This window comes from Panthera leo, chromosome A1 (assembly GCF_018350215.1).
Source record: "Panthera leo isolate Ple1 chromosome A1, P.leo_Ple1_pat1.1, whole genome shotgun sequence".
Taxonomy (NCBI): Eukaryota; Metazoa; Chordata; class Mammalia; order Carnivora; family Felidae; genus Panthera; species Panthera leo.
The window spans coordinates 210,146,048-210,169,543 of NC_056679.1; the positions used below are offsets into that span (position 1 = coordinate 210,146,048).

The 23,496-nt window shown below is 40.5% G+C and overlaps 1 protein-coding gene and 1 pseudogene across 1 annotated transcript in view; both read left to right on the forward strand.

The window, feature by feature from the left end:
- LOC122201966 (UDP-glucuronosyltransferase 3A1-like) overlaps positions 1-18,217 on the forward strand; it is a 30,054-nt gene extending 11,837 nt beyond the window's left edge. The window contains exons 3-7 of the mRNA XM_042908046.1: positions 7,314-7,428; positions 9,761-10,292; positions 12,783-13,014; positions 14,590-14,809; positions 17,135-18,217. Coding sequence (XP_042763980.1) covers positions 7,314-7,428; positions 9,761-10,292; positions 12,783-13,014; positions 14,590-14,809; positions 17,135-17,411 — 1,376 coding nt within the window. The 3' untranslated portion in view covers positions 17,412-18,217. The remainder of the gene's footprint in view (positions 1-7,313; positions 7,429-9,760; positions 10,293-12,782; positions 13,015-14,589; positions 14,810-17,134) is intronic.
- A 2,199-nt stretch (positions 18,218-20,416) lies between these two features.
- LOC122201975 overlaps positions 20,417-23,496 on the forward strand; it is a 33,039-nt pseudogene continuing 29,959 nt past the window's right edge.

Here is a 23,496-nt window from a genome sequence, read left to right on the forward strand (position 1 = left end):
TGATCTTGCAGTTCATGGGTTCGAGCCCTGCATCAGGCTCTGTGCTGACAACTCAGAGCCTGGAACCTGATTTGAATTTTGTGTCTGCCTCTCTGTGTCTGCCCCACCCTCCCCATATTCTGTCTCTCTGAACAATAAATAAACATTAAAAAAAGAAAAAAATAATTTCTTCTTTAATTTCCTGGTTAACCCATTCAGTTTTAGTAGGATGTTCTTTACCTTCCATGTATTTGGGGGCTTTCCAAATTGTTTCTTGTGGTTGACTTTAAGTTTCATAGCATTATGATCTGAAAATATGCATGGTATGCTCTTGATTTTTTGTACCTATTGAGGGCTGATTTGTGACCTAGTATATGATCTATTTTGGAGACTATTCCACGTGTACTCGAGAAGAATGTGTATTGTGCTGGTTTAGGATGAAATGTTCTGACTGTATCTGTTAATATATCTAAGAATTGTCCAGATATAAGTACTTCCAGTCCAGTGTTTCATTCAAAGTCATTGTTTCCTCATTGATTTTCTGATTTGAAGGTCTGTTCATTGTTGTAAGTGTGGTGTTAAAGTGCCCTATTATTACTGTATTATTATCAATAAGTTTCTTTATGTTTGTTATTAATGTATTGATTTATATATTTGGGTGCTTCCAGTTGGTGGTATAAATATTTACAATTATTAGATCTTCTTGAATGGCTAGACCCCTTAATTATGATACAATATCCTACATCATCTTTTGTTACAGTCTTTGTTTTAAAATAAAATTTGTCTGACACAAGTATGGCTACTCTGGCTTTCTTTTGACATCCGTTATCATAATAGATTGTCCTCTACCCCTTCATTTTCATCTGCAGGTGTCTTTAGCTCTAAAATGATTCTGTCTTAGGCGCAGATAGATGGATCTTATTTTTTTATCCATTCTGATACCTTATGTCATTTTATTGGAGTACTTAGTCCTTTTACACTCAAAGTAATTATTGAAAGATATGAATTTAGTGCCATTATTTACCGGTAGAGTTGGTGTTTCTGGCAATGTTATCTGGTCCTTTGTAGTCTTTATTGCTTTGGCCTTTTTTTTTTCTCCACTCAAAAGAGTCCCCCTTAAAGTTTCTTGCAGGCCTGGGTTAGTTGGTCATGAACTCCTTTAGTTTTTGTTCGCCTGGGAAATTCTTTATTTCTCCTTCTTTTCTTAATGACAACTGTTATGGATAATGAATTTTTTGGCTGCACATTTTTCCCATTCAGCACAGTGAATATTTCCTGCCCCTCCCTTCTGGCCTCCCTTTCAGTGGACAGGTCTGCTGCTAACCTTATGTGTCTATCCTTTTTGGTTAAGGACCTTTTGTCCCTAGTTGCTTTCAGAATTCTCTCTTTATCTTTGTATTTTGCAAGTTTCACTAGGATATGTCATGGTGTTGACCTGTTTTTGTTTATTTTGCGGGGAGTCTGTGTGCCTCTTGGACTTGAATACCTGTTTCCTTCCCCAGATTAGGGAAGTTCTCAGCTAAAATTTGTTCAAATAAACCTTCTCGCCCTCTTTCCTTCTCTTCTGGGAGTACTGTGGTATGGATATTATTTCATTATACAGAATCACTAAGATTCCTAAGTCTCCCTTTGCGATCTAATGGTTTTCCTTCCCTCTTTGTTTCAGCTTCATTATGTTCCATAGTTTTATATTCTGTCACCTATTCTTTCCTCCATGTCTTCAATCCTCATCGTGACTGCATCCACTAGATTTTGCATCTCACTTATAGTATTTTTAAATTTCAGCCTGGCTAGTTTTTAAGTCTTTTATCTCTGAAGCAAGGGTTATTCTAGTGTCTTCTATGCTTTCTTCAAGCCCAACTTGTAATCTTATGACTGCTGTTCTCAATTCTTGATCAGATATATTGCTTATATCTGTTTTGAGCAAGTCCCAGGCTGTGATTTCTTCTTGACCTTTCTTTTGGGGAGGATTCCTCTGTGTTGTCATTTTGGCTAAGTTTCTGTGTTCTGCATGTTTTCAAAGCTTGTTATGTTTACTGCACCTGAGAATAATGCTCTATTCAAAAGGGGTCATAGGGGCACCTGGGTGGCTTAGTCGGTTGAGCGTCCGACTTTGGCTCAGGTCATGATCTTACCATTCGTGAGTTCGAGCCCTGAGTCATGCTCTGTGCTGACAGCTTGGAGCCTGGAGCCTGCTTCGGATTCTGTGTGTCTCCCTCTCTGCCTCTTCCCCGCTCATGCTCTGTCTCTCTCTGTCTCTCAAAGATGGATAAATGTTAAAAAAAAAAAACTTCAAAAAAGGGGGTTATACACTGTCCAGTGTCTGGCACTTCAGGAAGTATCTCTGGTGTACACTGTGCACTCTGCTATTGAAATTTGGCTGCTCCTTCCCACTGGCCGGTCCTCCGCAGAGGTCCTCCTTGCTTGCAGTGGTGACTGTTTGGACCTTTTACTTGGTGTGCTTTGATTAGTTTGTTAATATGAACCTGGAAAAATAGAAGGAAAAAAGCCTGATTCCAAAAAAAGAGAAAAGGAAAAGGAGTGAAAAAAACCAAATGATCAAAAAACTATAAGCCTGATTCTAAAGAAAAAGAAAGAAAGGAAAAAAAAAGTCTGATCCAAAAAGAAAAACAAACAAACAACAAACAACAACAAAACAACAAAAAACAGAGAGAAAAAAGGAAATGAAAAAAAAAGAAAACTAACAAACTAAGAAGAAACTGCAAGCCTGACTCCAAAACAAAGAAGGAAGAAAAAAAAAAGTGAAAAAAGAAAAAAAAAATTAAGCCTGGTCCTAGTATCACCAGAACTGCAGGTGTCATTTTGAAGCACTTGATTTTCAGTACACTTGGTGCATGTGAGGTGCTGCCTTTGCTGGTCTTCTGGTGGAGAGGCCCATTGTGTTGGTTCAGAGTCAGTTTGCCCCAGTAAATAAGCTTGTGCCTCATGCGGGGGTTGGGAGGGGAATGGGAAGGAGGAATTTGTTGTAAGGGAGTCTTGCCTCCCCTAGGGTCTGACCTCAATACAGCTGTGTTTGAAGGACAAGGAGAGCCCAGGATCTCCTTATGTCTATGCCATCTTCACTCCTCCTGTATTGTAACATTTGAACCGTTTATTAACTCCTTCTTTGGACATATTTCCCCATCTTGTTAGTTTATTTACTACTTTAATAAAGAAATGAAATTACAAGCACTAAAAAGCAAAGATCTTCAATATTCGCATGTGCTGCTGCTCCAACCAATATCTGGCATTATAATTGGGTTACCAATACAGGCTGGAAAAATATTAAGAAGTATGATAGAATAAGTCCAGATTGTCTTGAACATACTATTGGTAGAACATACTATTGGTAGAACATACAGCAGCAAGTATGTCTTGAACATACTATTGGTAGAAATGTGGATGTTAGAACCCTTTGGCAATCTATACAAACAACAAATCATTAAGTCTTGCACCTGAATATAATGTAATGTTATATGTCAATTGTATCTTATTAACAAAGGTAAAAACTCTGCTAATGAGGGTGAAGAAGGAAGAGAGGAGCATGGTAGAGAAAATCTACATTGTCTTAGACAACATGTAAATCACCATAAACACACTTCTGGTAAAAATATAAATGTTAAGGATGTCTTGCTTCTTATAATAAAATGTGAAAGGAAAGAGATAAATTGAAGGAAGAACTATTAAGCATAAAGGAATGAGGACTTCATGATTTTGGAAACTCTCACCCTATCCAGATTGCAAAAGATTCTAAAATTAGGGGATTGAATGTGAGGAAAGAGAAAGTGTGGCCGGATAATCTCTTCCTATTTTCTCTAAATAGGTCATAATATTTAGTCTAACAAAGCTCTTTAAATATTAGGTGTGTGATTCAGTGGGTCTCTTCAGCCACATTGACTGACACCAATAGTGGAGATGGAATTATTTTTAAAGATCTGTGGAGGACCTCCTGTTCAGAGGAGTGAATTCCATGACATAACCAGAAGATCCAGAAGGTACTTGAGAATTTTATACCGGGATAAACACTGACAGTTTGGATTGAAAAGGACAGAGAAAGAGTGACTTGAAAGAAGCCCACTGAATTTCTCCAAATTAAGAAACATGCCCATAAACTATTCAGCTGAAAACTTGTGCTACCTTTCATGACGAACAAATGAAAACTCTTGAGTTTGAGGCAGTGAACCCAGAGGGTAGAACTTCTAGTTTACAGGGCTGAATTCTAATTCACAGCAGATTATTTACAGTTTTAAAACTTAACATTGTCTTCCCAGTTAGATATCAACATTTCTTAGGTCCAGAGATTCATATTTTCCTGTCATTTTCTTCTATTTTGAATGATAATGTCTACAACTGGCATCTTAATATTCCTTGGGAGCAGATAAACTTGTTTCCTAATTTCATAGGTCCACAGATAGAGAAACTTTGCTTTTGGATGGATCATATCCAGACTGTCCCACCCACACTTGACTGAATTATTTGGATAATATAAGTTGAGACATTTGAGCTAATGATATTTAGATGAGATTTTGAACTATGAATTGATGATGTGAAGGATTGAGACTTGTTGGACTGTTGGGTGTGGTGAATGTAATTTTTATGTGATATTTACATGGGGGTTTGATGTCCAGAGAGCAGAACATGGTGGTAGAAGATGATGCCCCCACCCAAAGATATGCTCTACTCTTTTGAACCAGTGAATATGCTACCTTACATGGCAAGGAGACTTTGCAGATGTGATTGATATAAGGATTTTGAGATGGGGAGATTATCTTGGATTATCCATTTGGGCTCTATATTATTATAGGAGTCCTTCTAAAAAAAGAGGAGATGATAAGAGAGTAAGAGTAGGAAATGTGATGATAGAAGGGAAAGGCAGGTAATGGATGATGTCATTGCCAGCTGAAAGGAGGCCATGAATCAAGGAATGAAGACAACCACTAAAAGATGGAAAAGACCAGAAAATGGATTGTCCTTTCGAGCCTCCCAAAGGAATTCCTGGCCTTCCCACACCATACTTTTGTCCTAGGGAGACCCGTTTTGTACTTCTGATCTCCAGAACTATAAGATAATACATTTGTTTTGTTTTAAGCAACTAGGTTTATAGTAATTTATTACAGCAGCAAGTAGAGATTAATACTGCTATCCAAGTGGTCTAGCCAACTCCAGGAAGAATGGGAAGAGGTTGCCAAAGCCTTTATAATGAAGGCAAATATGGGGGTCACTAATGGCAGTGCCTGTTGTATTGCAATTTGGACAGATTCTAGATCTTTATGATATTGGCCTTACTCAAAATGGGCTGATTTTCAAAAACAAGCATAAATAGATTTAAGGAAAATGTATAAATCAGAAATCTATTGTCTCCAGATTGCACAAAGGCTTAAGAGATGTTGGACTTGTTGAGATATTGTGCTGTTGTGAGTCATCGCTTTTTGTTTCATAGTGTCATCGATCAGGAGGCCTTAGCTTATCAAATAATTCCCAGGAATTTAACTGAGATCCTAGGCCTTGAGACTTATATGAGGTAATGGCTCATCCCTTTATGTGAATTCCTTTGAGAATGTTTCTCAATCCTGATGAGTATGTCAAATGAATCTATTCAGGGCAGGATATTGTCAATATAATGTCCTACCTGTGCTCCTGGGGAAAGTTGGATGTGGTTAAGATCTTGCCAATAAAGATTGTGGCCAGGGGCGCCTGGGTGGCTCTGTCGGTTAAGCGCTGACTTTGGCTGAAGTCATGATTTCTCAGTTCCTGAGTTCAAGCCCAACGTCTGGCTCTATGCTGACAGTTCAGAGCCTAGAGCCTGCTTCAGATTCTGGGTCTCCCTCTCTCGCTGCTCCTTCCACACTCCTTCTCTGTCTGTGTGTCTCAAAAATAAATACGTTAAAAAATTAAATTAAAAAATAAATTTAAAAAAAGATTGTGGCCAATGGTAGGACCATTGAAATACCCTATGGACAACTAGTTAAAGGTCTACTGTGTCCCTTCCAAGGTGAAGGCAAACTGACATTGAGAACCTGTTGACATAGATACTGAACAGAACATATTAGCCAAAAGTATGATTGCAAAATACAGTGAAACCTTGTATTGCAAGTAATTGTTCTGTAAGCATGCCACAAGAAAAGCAAACATTTCTAATAAAATTTGACTTGATAAATGAGCAGTGTCTTGCAATATGAGTATTATGTGATGCAGAACATCACGTGATCACAACTGAGACAATGGTTCTTGACATTTGCTTTGATATACAAGTGCTTTGGATTACAAACATGTTTCCAGAACAAATTATGCTCGCAAACCAAAGTGTTACTTATTTGCCAGTACATACTTGGATAGCAGTAATTTCACTAAGATTGGGCTTGTTAGTTTTAGTGTGTAGGACTATGCACTAATGTATCCCTGGTTTACACACAGTTTGTTTGAATGTTATGACTGATGAAAGCTCACATACATAAGAGAGTATGAAATTTTTATTTCTCAAATAGTAAGGCATGTTTTTTTGGAAGAGTAGGGCAGGCTCCTAAGCAAATCTGAAATATGGCTTTCTAGAGGCTGGAAGGGATGACTAGTTTGAGTTTTTATTGTGAGTAGAGAGTTGGGATGTGTTGAGGGTTCCCCCTCATTGGCCTTCCTTGCATGGTTTGAAACTCCCACTAGGGTCAAGAGAGGGAACATGCTGACTCTCTTACTAGTTTGCCCAGGTGAAGAAGCATAAAAGAGGGCATGGGAGATAGGGCTTGAAAACTGTCAGCAGTCAAACATCAAAAGTGGACTCAGACTTTTTATTACACATGGGTATATGGGAGAAACCATGTTGGTAAGTAGAGGTACAGCGGTCTAGTATTTTATAGAAGCTTTTTAGTACTTTTTACTGAATCAAAAAACTATTTGGATTTATCACTCTAAATAATGAAAATGAGTTTTTCTAAAACAGAAGGAGCAGAGGCTCTGGAATCAAACAGACCTGTACTGAAATACAAAGACTGTACTTCCTATGTGTGCAACCTTGACAAATTGTCTTAACTTCAATTCACTTTGTTTTCTGACCTGTAAAATAGGACAAATAGGTATGCCTTATGGAGGCTTTAAATGGAAGCTTCTATAACTTTAAATTGAAAAGCACTCCTCAATCAGTGTAAGATTCTCCATAGATGTTAATCATTTTATAAGATTAAATGAATGAGAATGCAACCAAACCATACAAAAATATATCAAAAGGCAAACATTCTATAAATATAGAATTATTTAAGCAAACACATGATGATATTATCATGCTAATGTTAATCCATGGTTTGTGGCATATTTCACATTTTTAACCCATGGGTGTTTTCTAGATTTTAAAGAGAAGGAGATATCATACCAAGTTATCCCTTGGCTTCCACCTGAAGACTATAACAAAGGATTGAAGAATAATTTTGATTTTTTTATCGAAGAAGCTTTGGGTGGCAGGTAATTGTTATGTCTTTGAACCAAAGAGTCACTATTTTAGCAATACAAATGAATGGATGGATGCCTGGATGCTTGGCCTGTATATGTAAGACAGGGATGGACGGATGGGTGGATGGATGAAGGAATAGACGATGAGTGGATGGTTAGGGAAACAAGTATTTACACCAATTCATCCAGTGCAGTCACTCGAGATTCTTCTTTGCTCTGTACTGTGCCTCTTCCATGAATGGATTTCTGTAGCAAGTAGAGGTTGATCTTTCTGGGACTTCCTTTCAACACCTCTCTTACAATCGTTGTTTATAACCTCCCCACCACAAAAGCACAGGTACCTCAGCCTCTCACTGTTGTTAGGGAAATGAGAGCCACTTACTTTTCCTCCTTTTCTTCACACATATTCTAGTATTGGAGGGAAGAATTATGAACACTGGTTTTGTAGTAGTTGAACATCTGACTATGTAAAGTCCATTTATTTATTTATTTATTTATTTATTTATTTATTTATTTATTTATTTTTATTTTGGGCCATGTAAGGTCCTTTTAAAAATGCAATGAACCTCGTGCAAAATAAGACATGAGTCCTTTGTTTCATCTGAATGGAAAGAAGCACATAACTGCTTAATCTTAGACATTAATGTAGAAAGACAAACATCCATTCCTAACTAATTATAGTGGCCTTGCCTTCTTTCTATCTGAAAATTCTACTTACTAGTGTAGGTCTTGCTTACATTTGACTTTTCTCATAAAGTTTTTTTTCCTCCCTCAATTGGGAGACCACAGTCCTTCCTGTCTAGAACTGATCTAATCTATTCATTTGACACTTAATCTATATTATCTTGTGCTGTTAGTTATATTAAGTATAGGCTTTGTCTCTTTTCCATTCATTTAATATTTTTGTAAACAGGCATGGGTAACCATGGATTCTTAAACATTTTTTTCTATTTATTAGCTTAATTTTAAGCATGCTTAATGAGCTATATATGGAAATTTTTACAGCACTATTGTAAGTATCTACAATATCTGGTTATCATTCCTTTGCTATGTGAAATCTTCAAAAAATGCATAGCAGAGGAGGATTTTAGCCAGTCACTTCCATTGTGTAACTTGAAGTTAATTCTAAATGTCAGGAAGAGTTCTGTATATTGCTAAAAAGTTCCCTACCTCTGGACCTTCTCCATGTGGGATGCACTGGTACAGTACGCTTAAAGGGATGCCAGGGTGTTGATTCTCTTGGTCCTGCATGTAGCCAGCAGGATGTCTTGAGCTCTTGCACCTGTTAACTCTGATACCTTAAAGTACAGATGGACATCATTATCTATTTCCCTGTAGATTATTCAAGCAGGAAGTAAACAATCATATTCTATATAGGCAGTTATCGGAAAGCATTTTAAGGAGATTAGCTCCTGGAATATTCCCATGGGAAAAGTATTAATTACATGTTTGTACTCGTTGTCATTATCTTCTCTGGACACCTCAACCTACACTGAAGTAGACAAGCCAATAATATGTTTATTATTAATCAGGCTTTCCTTTTCTTTTCTTGCATTGCTTAAATTTTAGGCATAGAAATGTGGAATTCCCATTTTTGCTGTGTTTTGGGTTCTATATGATAAAATGATCCCTTGTGTGAGGTGATCTCTCACATTCAGATTATACAATGATTTTTAAAAATAGCCTATATGGTCAATATTTATGGAACTGTGTCATCAAGTGACTTCCACTGTTTGAGTAATCATCAGGTAAAAGAAAGTTTATGAGAATATTACAGAGTTTATCAAATAGAAAGAGATATGTGAAATTTGCATGGTCAGAGAAAGTTCCTAGACCAGAAGGTCCACCAATGGCAATTAGTTTTCAGATAACACAATTCAGTTGTGCCAAATGGATTTCAAGATATTGAAAGAGAACATGAGTGGGGGAAAGGCAGAGTGAGAGGGGGACAGAGGATCTGAAGCAAGCTCTGCAATGACAGCAGCAAGCCTGATGTGGGGCTGAAAATCAAGCACCCTGAGATCATGAATTGAGCCAGAGTCTGAGGCTCAACTACTGACCCACCCAGGCATCTCTATGTGTTTTTTAAATAAACTGGAACAGAGAGTGCTTGAGATTTAGATGAGGGAGAGAAGAGGAGGGGAGGAAGGGAACCCTCTCAAGAGCAGAACATCTGCTCAGAGTGCCTGAGATGATGGTACTAATGGGCAGTGGTGGAATAGGTGGGCTGCTGCTATGTGTGGTCTTGCTTATCTGGGATATTTTCTTTGTAGCCCAAGGTTCTTTTATGTATTGTGGAATTAACACATTCAATGAATGTTTACCGTTTTTCTCTTTCTTATAGATACACATTTGGAAAATTCTTAAAATTTATGGAACAAGTAGGGCTTCAGTGCAGCCATTTTCTAAGGAGAAGTGATATCATGGATTCCTTAAAGAATGAGAACTTTGACCTAGTGATAGTTGAAAATTTTGACTACTGTCCTTTCCTGGTTGCTGAAAAGCTTGGAAAACCATTTGTGTCCATTCTCTCTTCCTCGTTTGGTGCTATAGATTTTGGACTACCAAACCCTCTGTCTTATGTGCCAGTATTGGATTCTTTGCTAACGGACCACATGGACTTCTGGGGCCGAGTGAAGAATTTTCTGATGTTCTTTGATTTCACCATGAAGCAAAGGCAAATCCAGTCTGCATATGACAATACCATCAAGGAACATTTCCCGGAAGGCTCTAGGCCAGTTTTGTCTCATCTTCTGAAGAAAGCAGAGCTGTGGTTTGTTAACTCTGACTTTGCCCTTGAATTTGCTAGGCCCCTGCTTCCCAACACTGTGTATGTTGGAGGTTTAATGGCCAGACCTGTAACACCAGTACCACAAGTAAGTGAAACTGTAGCTCTCCATGTGGGCTTCATGCAGAGGTCTTCAGCACAGAGTTGGTGACTGCCCTGCCAGTGGAATCCTGGGAAGGAAGTAGGGTGAGGCAAGTAAGGCGCCTAGGACATGCTTTTTAAGGGAGTACTCATTTTTAGCACCATGCAACGATAGTGTTAGGACTTGCACAACCCTGAGATTGAGGGCCTCCTTAAATGGTACACTGAGTGTCCTCTTTAGTCCTGGCCTTGGTAGGCTAAGCTCTTTATTTTAGTTTAATTTTACTATGTCTACATACAGCATGGGGCTTGAACTCAGCACCCTGAGGTCAAGAAGAGCATGCTCTTCCAAATGAGCCAGCCAGGCACCCTGGCATAAGCCTTTTAAGAAGTTGATATTTTCATGTGCGTTTTGCATGATCCTATGTATAGTAGCTACGTGGCAAGAATCCATTAAATGGGAGAATTGTTAAAAGAGATGCGTTATTCTCAATGAAATGCACAACACTATGAGTGTGTAACCAAGGTAGGACTGGGTGGTAAGAACTGCAGACATCATCTCCAGCATCCTCAGCCCATCTTCTGATTTGATTGATCTGGGGTTAGGCCTGGGTGTTGTAAATTGTGAAAACTGCTAAGTTGGTTTGAATCCATAAACTCAGACTACTGCAATAGAAGGTTTTTTTTTAATGCTTATTTATAAGAGAGAGAGAGAGAGAGAGAGAGTGAGAGAGAGAGAGAAAATGATCATGAGCAGGGTAGGGGGTGAGAGAGATGGAGACCAAGAATCCCAAGCAGGGTCTACACTGTGAGCACAAACCCCAAAGTGGGGCTCGAACTCAAGAACCATGAGATCATGACCTGAGCCAAAATCAAGAGTCAGACGCTTAAGCAACTGCACCACCCGGATGCTCTTCTGCCATAGAAGTTTTTATTTATTCTTATTTTTTTTTTTTACTTATTTATTTTTCTGCAATAGAAGTTATTAAGTGGAAGGGAGCTGAGTTGGCTTCCTTTTGCCTATCAGCACTGTGTTGCCATTTTATGCAATTTATCTTATATAATAATATCTTGCCACCTGGAAGGAAGTATGATGATCTCCATTTTTATAACAGAGAAGACAGAAACTTAGGTGGTGTGTAAGTGACTTTCCCACTACCATTCACTGCAGAGCTGGGGAAAGCCCTGATGTGACCTGGGTCTTCCAGGTACCCAAGTGTCTATGCTTCCTCTACTGACCTTGTACTCAGTGAGCAGGGAGAGTTGGGGAATGATCCATGGACTAGATGGGCTTTGAGTTGGTGGTAGGGTTTTTTAGGGATGGAGCTAGGGAGGAAGGTGTTCCAGCTGGAGAGAACAAGTAGCTCAAAGTGTTAAAGTAAAAGTAAGATAGGCATGACTCTGGGTTCCCTTGGTGACTCTAGCTAGACTGGATCAGAATTCTCAGTTGTGTAAATATAGCCAGGCCAGATTGCAGGAGACTTTACTTGATAGGAGGGTGGGTCTTGGTTATAGGGTAGGGGGAGGGAGTTGTTAAGCAAGAGCATAATGGGAGTAAGGGTTATAGTGTCTGTGAGATAGCAGAAGCTTTTTTCAAAAATGTTTCTCTATATTTTCCAGTTTTTAGATAATGGACTTACGTGGCTTTTGTAATTAAAAAGAATGACAAAGCTGTTGTCAAAGTGGTCCTTTGAATGGTAAACCAGGCAACGTTATGCTAGATGGAATCAATCCAGGAATGAGGATCTAGAAGCTGAGGAAAGGGGGCTGCAGAAGTCCAGAGTCAGAGTCTGAAGAAACACTTGAAGCAAGAGTTGACAAAACTGTGTTAAGCCCAGATTACATCATTAAGTCACAGCCTTCCTTAAGAATTGCCTGAGGACTTTAAAAAGCAAGCTGCCCAGTTCAGGTTTAGGTCTGGGCATTACCACTTTTTAAGTGTCTTCTTATGTAGATATAATTTGTAGTCATGTGGGTGAGCCACTGAGGTAAGAGATTAATTACAAAGATCCGTTAATAAGAATATCACAAAGTATCAGAGCAAAGCACTCTACATGGTGCATTGAGCCAGTGATCAGGAGCCTTCCTCCATTTCTTCCACTTCTTCTTATGCTACAGGCCTTCTCCCAGTTTCTGCAATCTAGCCTCAGACGTTGCAGCTCCCTCTGCTAGACGCTGACACCCCACTAGTGTTTGTTCTTACACTACCATTTTCCGGTGGCCTTAGGAAATTCTCAAGTGACCATGTCTCCTTTCACCTATGATGAGCAGTGGGTCTAGGATGGCCCTGACACAAAATCAAGCTTTTAAAGAAGAAAGATATTCCGACACAATGGGGATGAGCATCATGCAGAGGGTGCTGAGCTGCCCCAGGGGCTATGAGCTCTAGGAATGGCAGGAAGGTGTGTTCAGTAAATGAATGGCTTTCATTTCATGGCTGTCTAGGTTTTCATGAACAACATTTTTCACGTCCTTTTCTTTTCTGAACTCTCTCCAGGAATTTGAGAATTTCATTGCTAAGTTTGGAGACTCTGGTTTTGTCCTTGTGGCCCTGGGCTCCATGGTGAGCACTTTTCAATCCCAGGAACTTCTCAGGGAGATGAACAGTGCCTTTGCTCATCTCTCTCAAGGAGTCATATGGAAGTATAAGCCATCTCACTGGCCCAAAGACGTCAAATTGGCAGCAAATGTGAAAATCGTGGACTGGCTTCCTCAGAATGACCTCCTGGGTAAGAACTGCCCAAGTCTGCTTCACCTGTCTCATTTACATATTTTTAGAGCATATCGGGCTCTGACCTCTAGTTGGGTAATCCCACTTGCTCTAGAAGGAGCTGCTGATACCTAAAGGTGAGTCTCCAAGAAGCAGGAATGGAATGGCCAGCTGGAGTTTTTGGGGAATCAGGCCCTACTCCCAATGAGATCAGGTGCCCAAATAGCCATCTCTCCTTCATTCTTTCTATCCCAGGTGAGACATTGGTAGACATCAAGGTCACCTTGTCCTACTGCATTAGGTTTTACACAGGGTCACCCAAACACAATCCAAAAGAACCTACGGATTCTAGAGAACACATACCAGAGGGATGTTGCCCTTGTATTTAGTGGCTTCATGAGTACCTGTTCTTCCACGTGCACTTACATATATCATATATCACCCTCCCCCACATCTTTCTTAGCTATTGAAGTGTGAGCAATTCATACCTTCATAACATTAATACCAATACTGTCTTTAGGATGTGCCAAAATACCTGAGTGCCAAGATGAACAAGAAGTGCCAAGAAGTACCACAGCTGGTTATTTGGTCCATTTTGTCTCTGGTACCAGAGAGTTCCCTCACCTCCCCCCACCCCCACCTCCAGTAGTTTTTCTCTGTGCCCTGTGGTCTTTCTTTCAGACCCCTTACTTCCATAACCACTGACTGGATCAGAGGCTCATGACCAAGATAATGACTCAAAATACCCTGGAAAATTGAAGGAATAGATTCCCAGCTCAACTTCTCAAATTTAATTATTTAAGCCTGGAGCAAGGCACATGATCCTCTTTTCAAAGAAGAGATAAGGAAATTCTGATGTACATTCAAGTTGGGTGACATAAACTGAGATAAACTTTTATTTTCAATAGTAATCTTATTTAGCTCTAAATAAGGTGGGCTAGAAATGCTAGAGATGGAAATACTCAAGTGTAGAATCTAGTCTCTGGTTTCAAGGGGCTACTCATGTGTTTGAAGAGACAATGCATACAGTGTCAATTTTACAATTGCCAAATAGATTATGATGTCAACGAATGTGTCAGGAATTCAGAGAAGAGGGAAATAAGTTGACAGGTGAGAAAAGAGCACTCAAGATCAAGAGAGAGACAGAGACAGAGTCACAATGAAAAAAAACAGATGAGAGAAGCAAAGGGAGGCATTGAGCTGATAGAAAGATGTATGTATGTATGTATGTATGTATGGATGGATGGATGTATGTATGGATGTATGTATGGATGGATGTATGGATGGATGTATGGATGGATGGACAGAAGGGGATATATGTCTTGCTTAGCATTATTGTCTAGAGAGTTTCCTGGGTTCTGAGTCTTAGGTGGGTTCTGTCCAGGGCAAAGAATTTCTGTACAAGGGCAAGGCTTGTATGTTAGTACATGCACTTGGATACATCGTAAGCAAAATATCTTCAAATGGCTCCAACAGACCTTGAAATTCTCTTGGTATATTCTTCTGCCCTTCTTGCCTGCCCTGGTTTTCTCAAGCTTTTCATTCTGAAAATATTCATTCTGAAATATTGTGCTCTCTTTCTTATTTGAAACAGCTCACCCACGCATCCGTCTTTTTGTCACCCATGGTGGAATGAATAGCATCATGGAGGCCATCCAACATGGCGTGCCCATGGTGGGGATTCCCCTCTTTGGAGACCAGACAGAAAACCTGGTCCGAGTAGAAGCCAAAAAGTTTGGTGTCTCTATCCCATTAAAGCAGATAAAGGAAGAGACCTTGGCTGTGAAGATGAAACAAGTCATAGAAGACAAGAGGTATGGAACTCTCTGGGCTTGTGGTCACTTAGGCTGAATGAAGACATGAAACACAAAGAGCACCGTGTGGCTCTTTTTGCAATAAAAGCTGAAACTTCCAAGACATGGAATAATATGTATGTGATGCTAACAGCTGACCTGTTTTCTCTGGAAGCAAGAGTAGAAAATTTAGGTTAGATGTTGAGAATAATTTGCACCTTAGGGTTTAAAGGACCCTGTCCTACTTACACAGGACCTCTGAGAGGTCTTATGTTTATGGACTGCTTATAGTAGAATTCCAAGTGAGGCAGGAGGTTGACTTTGTGTCCACCAGTATACTACACCGTTTCCTGTCTCAGGCCCTTTGTCAGTGCTGCCTCCTAAAACATCCTTCCTTCTCCTCTCCTGTCTTGAAGGACTGACTTCTTCATGGCAGTCAGGCTCATCTCCAATGTCCTCTCCTCAGAGAGGTGGTCTTTGTCTGACAGTCCTAAATGCACTCCTCTCTCACCCTCTTCAGTCATAATTCATTTTTCCTTAACAGTTCTCAGGATCAGTAACTACCCCATTTCTTTCTGTTTCAATTTATTTTGTGCCCCCCACACTAGAAAGTAAAGAGGAAGCTCCTCTGTAGGGCCAAGTGTGTCTCTTGTTTTCTCCTGTGCTCCCAGGGCTTAGCACAGGGCCTGCCACAAAGTAAGTTGGGATGAATTTCTGTTAAGTGAGTCAGCAAATAGGCCCATGATGTCTTAGGTAAAATTCCCATCCAGCACAATGGTCCCATGACCAATTTTATTCTTTCTTCCTTATAACCAAGAAGGCCTGAATGACTTAGTGTTTCAAGGACACAAAGTGACTCAACCCTTAGGACTTATCATACTACCTTGCACAAAGGAGGCCCACAGGAGTACTTGTTAGATGACTGAAGAATCACTGAAGCTTGTGATTCTTAACACTAGAAAACTTATTAAGTTCCAGGGGTCAGATAACCTCAGACATTTCATTATATTGGGTATTTCATATGTAGCAAATGATCACGCAGAAGAATGAATTTGTAAATTTCATTGGCTATTCAAAGACCTAGACTCGAAATGGCCATAATCTGCTGACCCTGATATGGAGTCATTAGGGCTGGGATGGTCCCTACACATTGTGTTTCAGGGCTGGGTATATAAAATGTGTGGCCCAAGTAAAATGGAAAGGTGGGCACCCTTGTTATAAAGATTAAGAATTTCAAGATGGTGACAGCATAGAATAAAGCAAGTGTAGGACCCATCTAAATGTGGGGTCCTGTCCAAATGTGGAGGCTGCAGCCCATGAAGCCAGTGCTGGCCAATATGATGCTCTGAAGAGGCAGAAAAGTTCAGGCCTCGTCCTGGGCTCCAGTCCATAGAGTCACATATGTCACCTAGCCCAGACAGCAGCACAAAATAGCTGCTTATTATACATATATATTGTATGTATAATATATATATGTCACATGTATATATTATATATATTGTATGCATAATATATATGTTACATGTATATATTATATATATTGTATGCATAATATATATGTCACGTATATATTATACATATATTGCATGTATAAAATATATGTTACATGTATATATTATACATATATTGTATGTATAATATATATGTTACATGTATATATTATACATATATGTTGAATCCTCTATGTTAGTACATGCACCTTGGATGCATCCCAAGCAGAGTATCTTTATAATGGCTCCAACAGACTTTCAAATTCCTTTGATATTTCCTTCTGCCCTTACTACTTGCCCAAGTATTCTGAAACTTTTCATTCTGAAAATTTTAATTCTGAATATTCTGCTCTCTTTCTTATTTGAAATAGCTTACCCACACATCCATGATATGTGTGTGTGTATTTTACATATATATATGTATATATATATACACACACACACACATACACACATATATACATATATATGTACATGTATATGTATGTGTGTGTGTGTGTATATATATATATATATATATATATATGTATATATATATATATATATATATGATAACATCACATCTATAGTTTGTGATAAGCCTCCTTGTGTGGAGACTAGTTCTGATAGACTTAGTCATTTTTTTTTCTTTTTTTTTATAGTTTAGCACATTTAGCATAGAGCATGATCTTTGCATGGAGGCACCAGTTTGAACTTTTCAGTGGAACCAGCTAGACTGTGGCAAGGCCAGGCCAGGCCAACAACTTTTCCTTGAAACTGAGTCTTCTGTGTGTGGAGGGAAGAGTGTGTGTGATACAAGGTCTCTAAGACTTCTGAGACCACCTGAGTAACACCCCACCTCTGTGTCTGCCAACAGGTATAAGTCAGCAGCGGTGGCCGCCAGCATCATCAGGCGCTCCCACCCCCTGACCCCTGCCCAGAGGCTGGTGGGCTGGATCAATCACATCCTCCAGACAGGGGGTGCGGCCCACCTCAAGGCCCATGCCCTGCAGCAGCCGTGGCATGAGCAGTACCTGCTGGACGTCTTCTTGTTCCTGCTGGTGGTCACCCTGGGCACCCTGTGGCTCTGCGGGAAGCTGCTGGGCATGGTGGCCAGGTGGCTGTGTGGGGCCAGGAAGCTGAAGAAGGCCTGATGGGGGTGCAGCCTTGATGGGTGTTTGGGGAGCCACTGGTTCTAGAAGGCTTTCCCCAGCACAGGGCAGCCCTGGTGTCTTCCCCATATTGGCACCTGAGGGTGGCACACAAATTGCTCTTCACTGTTTGCTGCCTCTGTTTAAAAGTTCTTGTGAAACACTCTTGGGCATCTTTTTTTTAAAAAAAAATTGTGGTAATATGTACAGCACATAAAATTGACCATTTTAGCCATTAAGTATAGAGTTTAGTGGCATTAGGCATTCTTGTTGTGGTGTAAACATTACTATCATCCAGTTCCAGAACGTTTCATCTTCCTTAACTCAGACCGCACTGATGAAATAATAACTGCCATACCACCCACATCCCAACCCCTGAAGCTCTTGGCAACCTCTGTTCTACTTTCTGTGTCTGTGAATTTGATCTTGGCTTCTTGACTTGCCTCTCATCAATCAAGTCCTCACTCAGACCCACACCTTCAGCAGACAGCCGCGCCTTCCACTGCACTCTGCACTCCCTGTTTCCAGACACAGCACCCTGCTTACTTCCTCCTGTTGTTCCCTGGAAAGGAGGTATGTGCAAAACTACCTTCAAAGAGCGAAGAAGCCATGAAACTGAAGAAAAAGACCAACAAGCCCAGCTTGATGACAAATGGTTTATTAAGGGGACATATGGACAGAAGCTTGTCCATCTCGTGGGATACCACAAGATGAGTCGATGTCCACAACCCCACCCCCTAACAGACCTGCTTTTATGGCCCTAAAGGCTGGGGAGTACTTGCTGGGGGGCTACCCAGGAGGAATCATATCCAGAGCAGATCCAGGAAGCTTTGCCTGGAGGGTTTACTCACAGGTGTAGTTAAACAAAAGAGAAGAATGGGGGGGGGGGGGGGGAAGGGCTGTATTTAAGAGGCTTTAGGTCACAAAGCAGTCATCATGGTGGAATTTCTCAAGATGGCCTTAGTCTGGTTCATATACTCACTCTCTCAGAAACTTCTGAGTCCCTTTCCTTCTTTCTGTTCTTTCATTTTTCATGATGACATAAGATCTTGGCCAGTTCTTCCATTTTGGGTTTTCCTCTTGCATCTTCTTCTCACCTCACCTCCAAGCTCAGGAAGCCTGGCCTCTGTTCTGCAGTTAGGCAGGGGTGACTCTCCCAGGACTCCACCTGTGGTCTCTGTCCTGAGTCAGTCCTGGGAGTGCACCTCCTTTGCTGGTCAGACCTGGAGCCTGTCTTTGGCCACAGCTGATGCTATGGTTTTCACTTCCCACAATTTCCTTCTCAAGTTTCCCACTCTTAAAAATGTAGTCACAGAGGAGTGCCTGGGTGGGTCAGTTGGTTAAGCGTCCAACTTCAGCTCAGGTCACGATCATGTGGTTCATAAATTCGAGCCCCTCGTTGGGCTCTGTGCTGACAGCTCAGAGCCTGGAACCTGCTTCAGATTCTGTTTCTCCCTCTCTCCCTGCCCCTTCCCCACTCACAGTCTGTCTCTATCTCTGTCTCAAAAATAAATAAACATTAAAAAAATGTAAAAAATGTGATCAACAATACCTCTAGTACAGAACCCGGACCTCCCTGTGAAGTTCTGAGGCATCAGGCCCAGTGACTATGGCAGTTCTGAGGACTTTGTTGATTTAAAAAAAAAATCATTGAAAAGGTAAGAAATATAAAAGATGATAAAATGAATGAGTAAAATTTGATGAGGAACAGAATATGTATACAGTTTCAAAATGTCTCCTTGCATCTCATTTCCTAATTATAGGGTAAAAAATACCAATGTTACAATCAAGATCTTGGTGAACACCACTTTAAATAAGCGATAGAGTTATCTCTAATGATAAGACCATCCTACATCATGTGTTTCTCAGTGTGATTCACTGAGATGGAATCAACACCGCTTTAGTAGTAGTCCCACCATGTCCCCTAGTAACTTGAAGTATAATGAGACAACATCAGACAAACCCAACTTGGAATCCATCATACAAATAAGCAGCTTGTACTTTTTAAATCATCAATGACAAGAAAGACAAAGAAGAGCTGAGAAGCAAATTCTTACTAAAGGAGATGATATAGACATGATAACTAAATGCAATGTGTGATCCTGGCTTGGTTCCTGCACCAGCAAATTCATTTCACAACATGGGATATTATTGGGACAACCAGATGTAATGAAGTAAGGTAAATAAAGTAGTGTGATTGCCTGTTTTAAAAAATTGTGTCTTCCTAATGCAGATTAATTTTTCCACTGGGAAGATATAATGTCTGAGCAGAGGGTAATTGTGAAAGTGTATGAATGTAATCACATAGCTTCATACTATAGCACAAATACAGAGAGATTATGAAGGGAAAGAAATGGAATAATGCTGACAGAGTTTACAAATCTTTCTAATAAATAATTTCAAATATTTATAAGAACAGAACTTCTTGCTGCCCACCACACAGTCCTACTTAGTATGCCCATTCAGAATTATAGACTTAACCTTTAGAGGTTCAGTCCTTCAGGTCAATACTTGGCCATCCACCCAGGGGTGCTAAACATTTTGGGACACTAGCACTTTCACCGTAAGTTACTTTCCTAAGAAACTTCCTGAGCAATAAGTGTAGGTCATTTTCATTTGGGAATAAGCTTCTGGGATTTTGACATTGGAACACTTAAAGAGATTTAAGGAGGTACCTGGGGAAATGGGGCAGGGGGATGACAGTAGGAGGTCAATAGTGCAATTAAGAGGTGGGAAAATTTGGGGAAAGGTCCCTAAAATGTAGATAGGTCTGAGTCATCTTGGAAGTGACTTCCTAAGGTTCAGAGTATCTTCTCTGCAGAGAGTGTGGTGATTACTCAGACAGAGAAGGGTTAAGGAGAGCTCACTAACCCCTCCTTCCTGCTGCTTCTGGTTAGGGAGGGTGAAGACCAAATAGCCAGTGGAGCAAGCACCCAGGAGGAGGAGCAGAAAGGCCAGAAGCTATAAACAGAAAAGAAAACAGAACCCATCTCTCACTTCTTCCCAAGCTTCCTACCAGAGCATTTCCTTGGCTGCCAGTGCAAAGCTTGTCCCCAAGGCATACAGGTCGCTGTGAGGGACTCAGAGAAGCAGAGCACAGGGCTCTGGGCACAAGGCTGGGATCTGCAGCTGGTACAGGAGGGAGCATGACAGGCCAGCGGGCGCTGCTGCTAGCTGGCTTTCTTCTGTCTGGGTTCCTGCTCCCAGAGGCCGCCAAAATCCTGACTGTATCCTCACTGGGTGAGTGCTGGCAACAGAATCAGACACAGGCGCATCCCAGATGCTCAATCTAGCCCTGCTTCATAGGTCATTCTTTGTGGTTTCCCAGAGCTTGTTTGGATCCCAGGATAGAGAAGGGAGAGGTGGAAAGGCAGGGGGTTCACAGAGGGGTCCCCACTGCTGGTGTGGGGAAGCTAGTTCTGGAAAAAGCAATGGTTTTCTTTCCTCTTTTTTACCTTTTCTCGTGGTGTGTCCTATTCTGCATTGCTGGGGCCAGAATTTCGATCTAATGCTGACCTGGAGACCTTGAGCTGCCTACTCCTGGGTGCAGCCGGAATTTTCAGAGGCACACCTTAAAAGTCTGAGGGTGCTGTAGTTACCAATAGAAAGTGGAAGGTGAGGTCACTTTCAGGCTCTTGCAGGCCAAGGAAAGGGACTCCTGGGGGTAGCAGCACAAACGGGGCCTGTTTCACTAATAGGAAACCTGGAAACTGGGCAGAGAAAATCAATTGGGAACAGGTCTCTCTTTTGCCCTTGCTGCTAAAAGGTTTTGAAGAACAGTAAAACAGTTAATTCTGTGTGAACCCAGTTGTAATGCCTTTACTTTTGCTGCAAAGGGAACAGAAATGGAACAGGAACATTTATCAGGATAAAGAGGCATCATAAAATGGAGTTCCCCCAAGATATTTTTTTTGATCCATTCTGACAGGATACGGGGCTCCTGGGGTCACTCTTAGATCCCCAAGAATCTGGGGATCGTGGGCTAGAAGAAACCATTGAGGTCATCTAATTGGGCATCTCCCTTTTATTTCCTGACAGGGAACCTAAGGGTCAGGGAAATGAGGGGCCTTTTGCAAGAGCACACCAGACCTCCCTGATGTCACACACCTGGACTTAACCTACTGTTTCTTACCTCAAACCTGTCCTCTTCCCCAGACTCTATGCTGTACAGTGGGGATTCCTAAAAATAAGTATTGAAAAAACTCTGTTTTCCATTTTAAATCTATTTTTAATGATAGTTAAAGGCAACAGAAAAAAAGAATTGCCCCACCTCTTGAAATTGCATGTCCTCTGGACTCTGAGAGGGGGCAGGTGTTCTTTGGAGGTGTTGGAAACCCTGCCTCTGCCCCAGAATGCACTGGGATCACCATGGTCCTCAGGAATGGCTGCCTCTGCAGGAAACCTTCTCCCCTGCATCCATTTCTTACAGGGGTTAAAGGTGAGCCAAAGAAGGCATCTAAGGGTGTAGGGTTTGTGCTTTTATGTAATCTGTGTTACATCAGGCAACACAAGTATAGATATAAAAAACTAGAATGATTTCCACAGATATACACCATTACTGTAGTCCTACATTCATCTGTCCTGACCCAATCATCATGAGATCATTGTCTTCCAAACAACCCCCACTTTCCAACATAGGCAAATTCTATTCCTTGACCCATAGATTCAAGCAAACTGCTCCATGATATTACATGGTTTTAGACATTGGTGTGATAATCTGTACCTCCACAGAGAATCACACTTCTATTTCCTTAGGATCCCAGGATTTTCCTATGTTGGGTGATGTCCCAGTTTTATATACATACAGGATCCTACAGTTCTACCCAAAGGGCCCATAGTTATCCTGAATGCTTTAATTTGATGTTTAGTAAAATGCAGGACCCAACTGAGGAACATCCTGCCAAATATATTTGAATCTGAAGAATCTTGGCTCTGAGCAGTGGCTCTATCCACTTCTGCTTCTGTGGCTTGGACTGATATTCATGTTCCCATGTTTCTGGCTTTCATGTTAACATAAATTTCCAGACAGAAGGATTCCAGAAATAGCTTTGATTGATTGTCCTTTAGAAACCCATTATTCTCACATACATAGTCTTGTGCCAAAATTTTCCACAAATTTCCTTTCCTAAAGGACACAGTACCTCCATAAAGGCAGCCTAAATTGCAGCATGTGCCTAGGATTGGGAACTCCTTTAGGCTTAAGCATAGAGAAGGTCATCTCACTGGCATGGAGATCTTGAAGTGCAAAAAGGAATCTTTCATGTAAGATTGCTACAAATTAAGACTTGGTCAGAAAGAAGGAGGGTATCTGGTCTGGGGTTTACCCAAAATGAAACCAAAGGACTAAAATAACTCATCTTCTACTGACCACCAACTCTCTGCTACCTTATCCTGGATCTCCAGATCCCCCACATCAATTTCAGACCCTCTGTTCTCACCTTTACAAAAATAAATTTTGTATTATTCCTAGGTGGAAGCCACTATCTACTGCTGGACCGGGTATCTCAGATTCTTCAAGATCATGGTTATAATGTCACCATGCTTCTTTACGGAGGAGATTATTTAATCCCAAGTAAGTTTTTTTCTGGTAGTTATTAAATTTATCTATCCCATTAAAGGATATACAATGTCTTTTGTTTGTTTGTTTTGTTTTTTTTCAATATATGAAATTTATTGTCAAATAAATTGTTTTGACAATTTGTCAAATTTATTTGACAATAAATCTTTTCCCATTCTGTTGGTTGCCTTTTAGTTTTGTTGGTTGTTTCCTTTGCTGTACAGAAGCTTTTTATCTTCATAAGGTCCCAGTAGTTCATTTTTGCTTTTAATTCCCTTGCCTTTGGGGATGTGTCAAGTAAGAAATTGCTATGACTGAGGTCAGAGAGGTCTTTTCCTGCTTTCTCCTCTAGGGTTTTGATGGTCTCCTGTCTCACATTCAGGTCCTTTATCCATTTTGAGTTTATTTTTGTGAATGGTGTGAGAAAGTGGTCTAGTTTCAATCTTCTGCATGTTGCTGTCCAGTTCTCCCAGCACCATTTGTTAAAGAGACTGTCTTTTTTCCATTGGATGTTCTTTCCTGCTTTGTCAA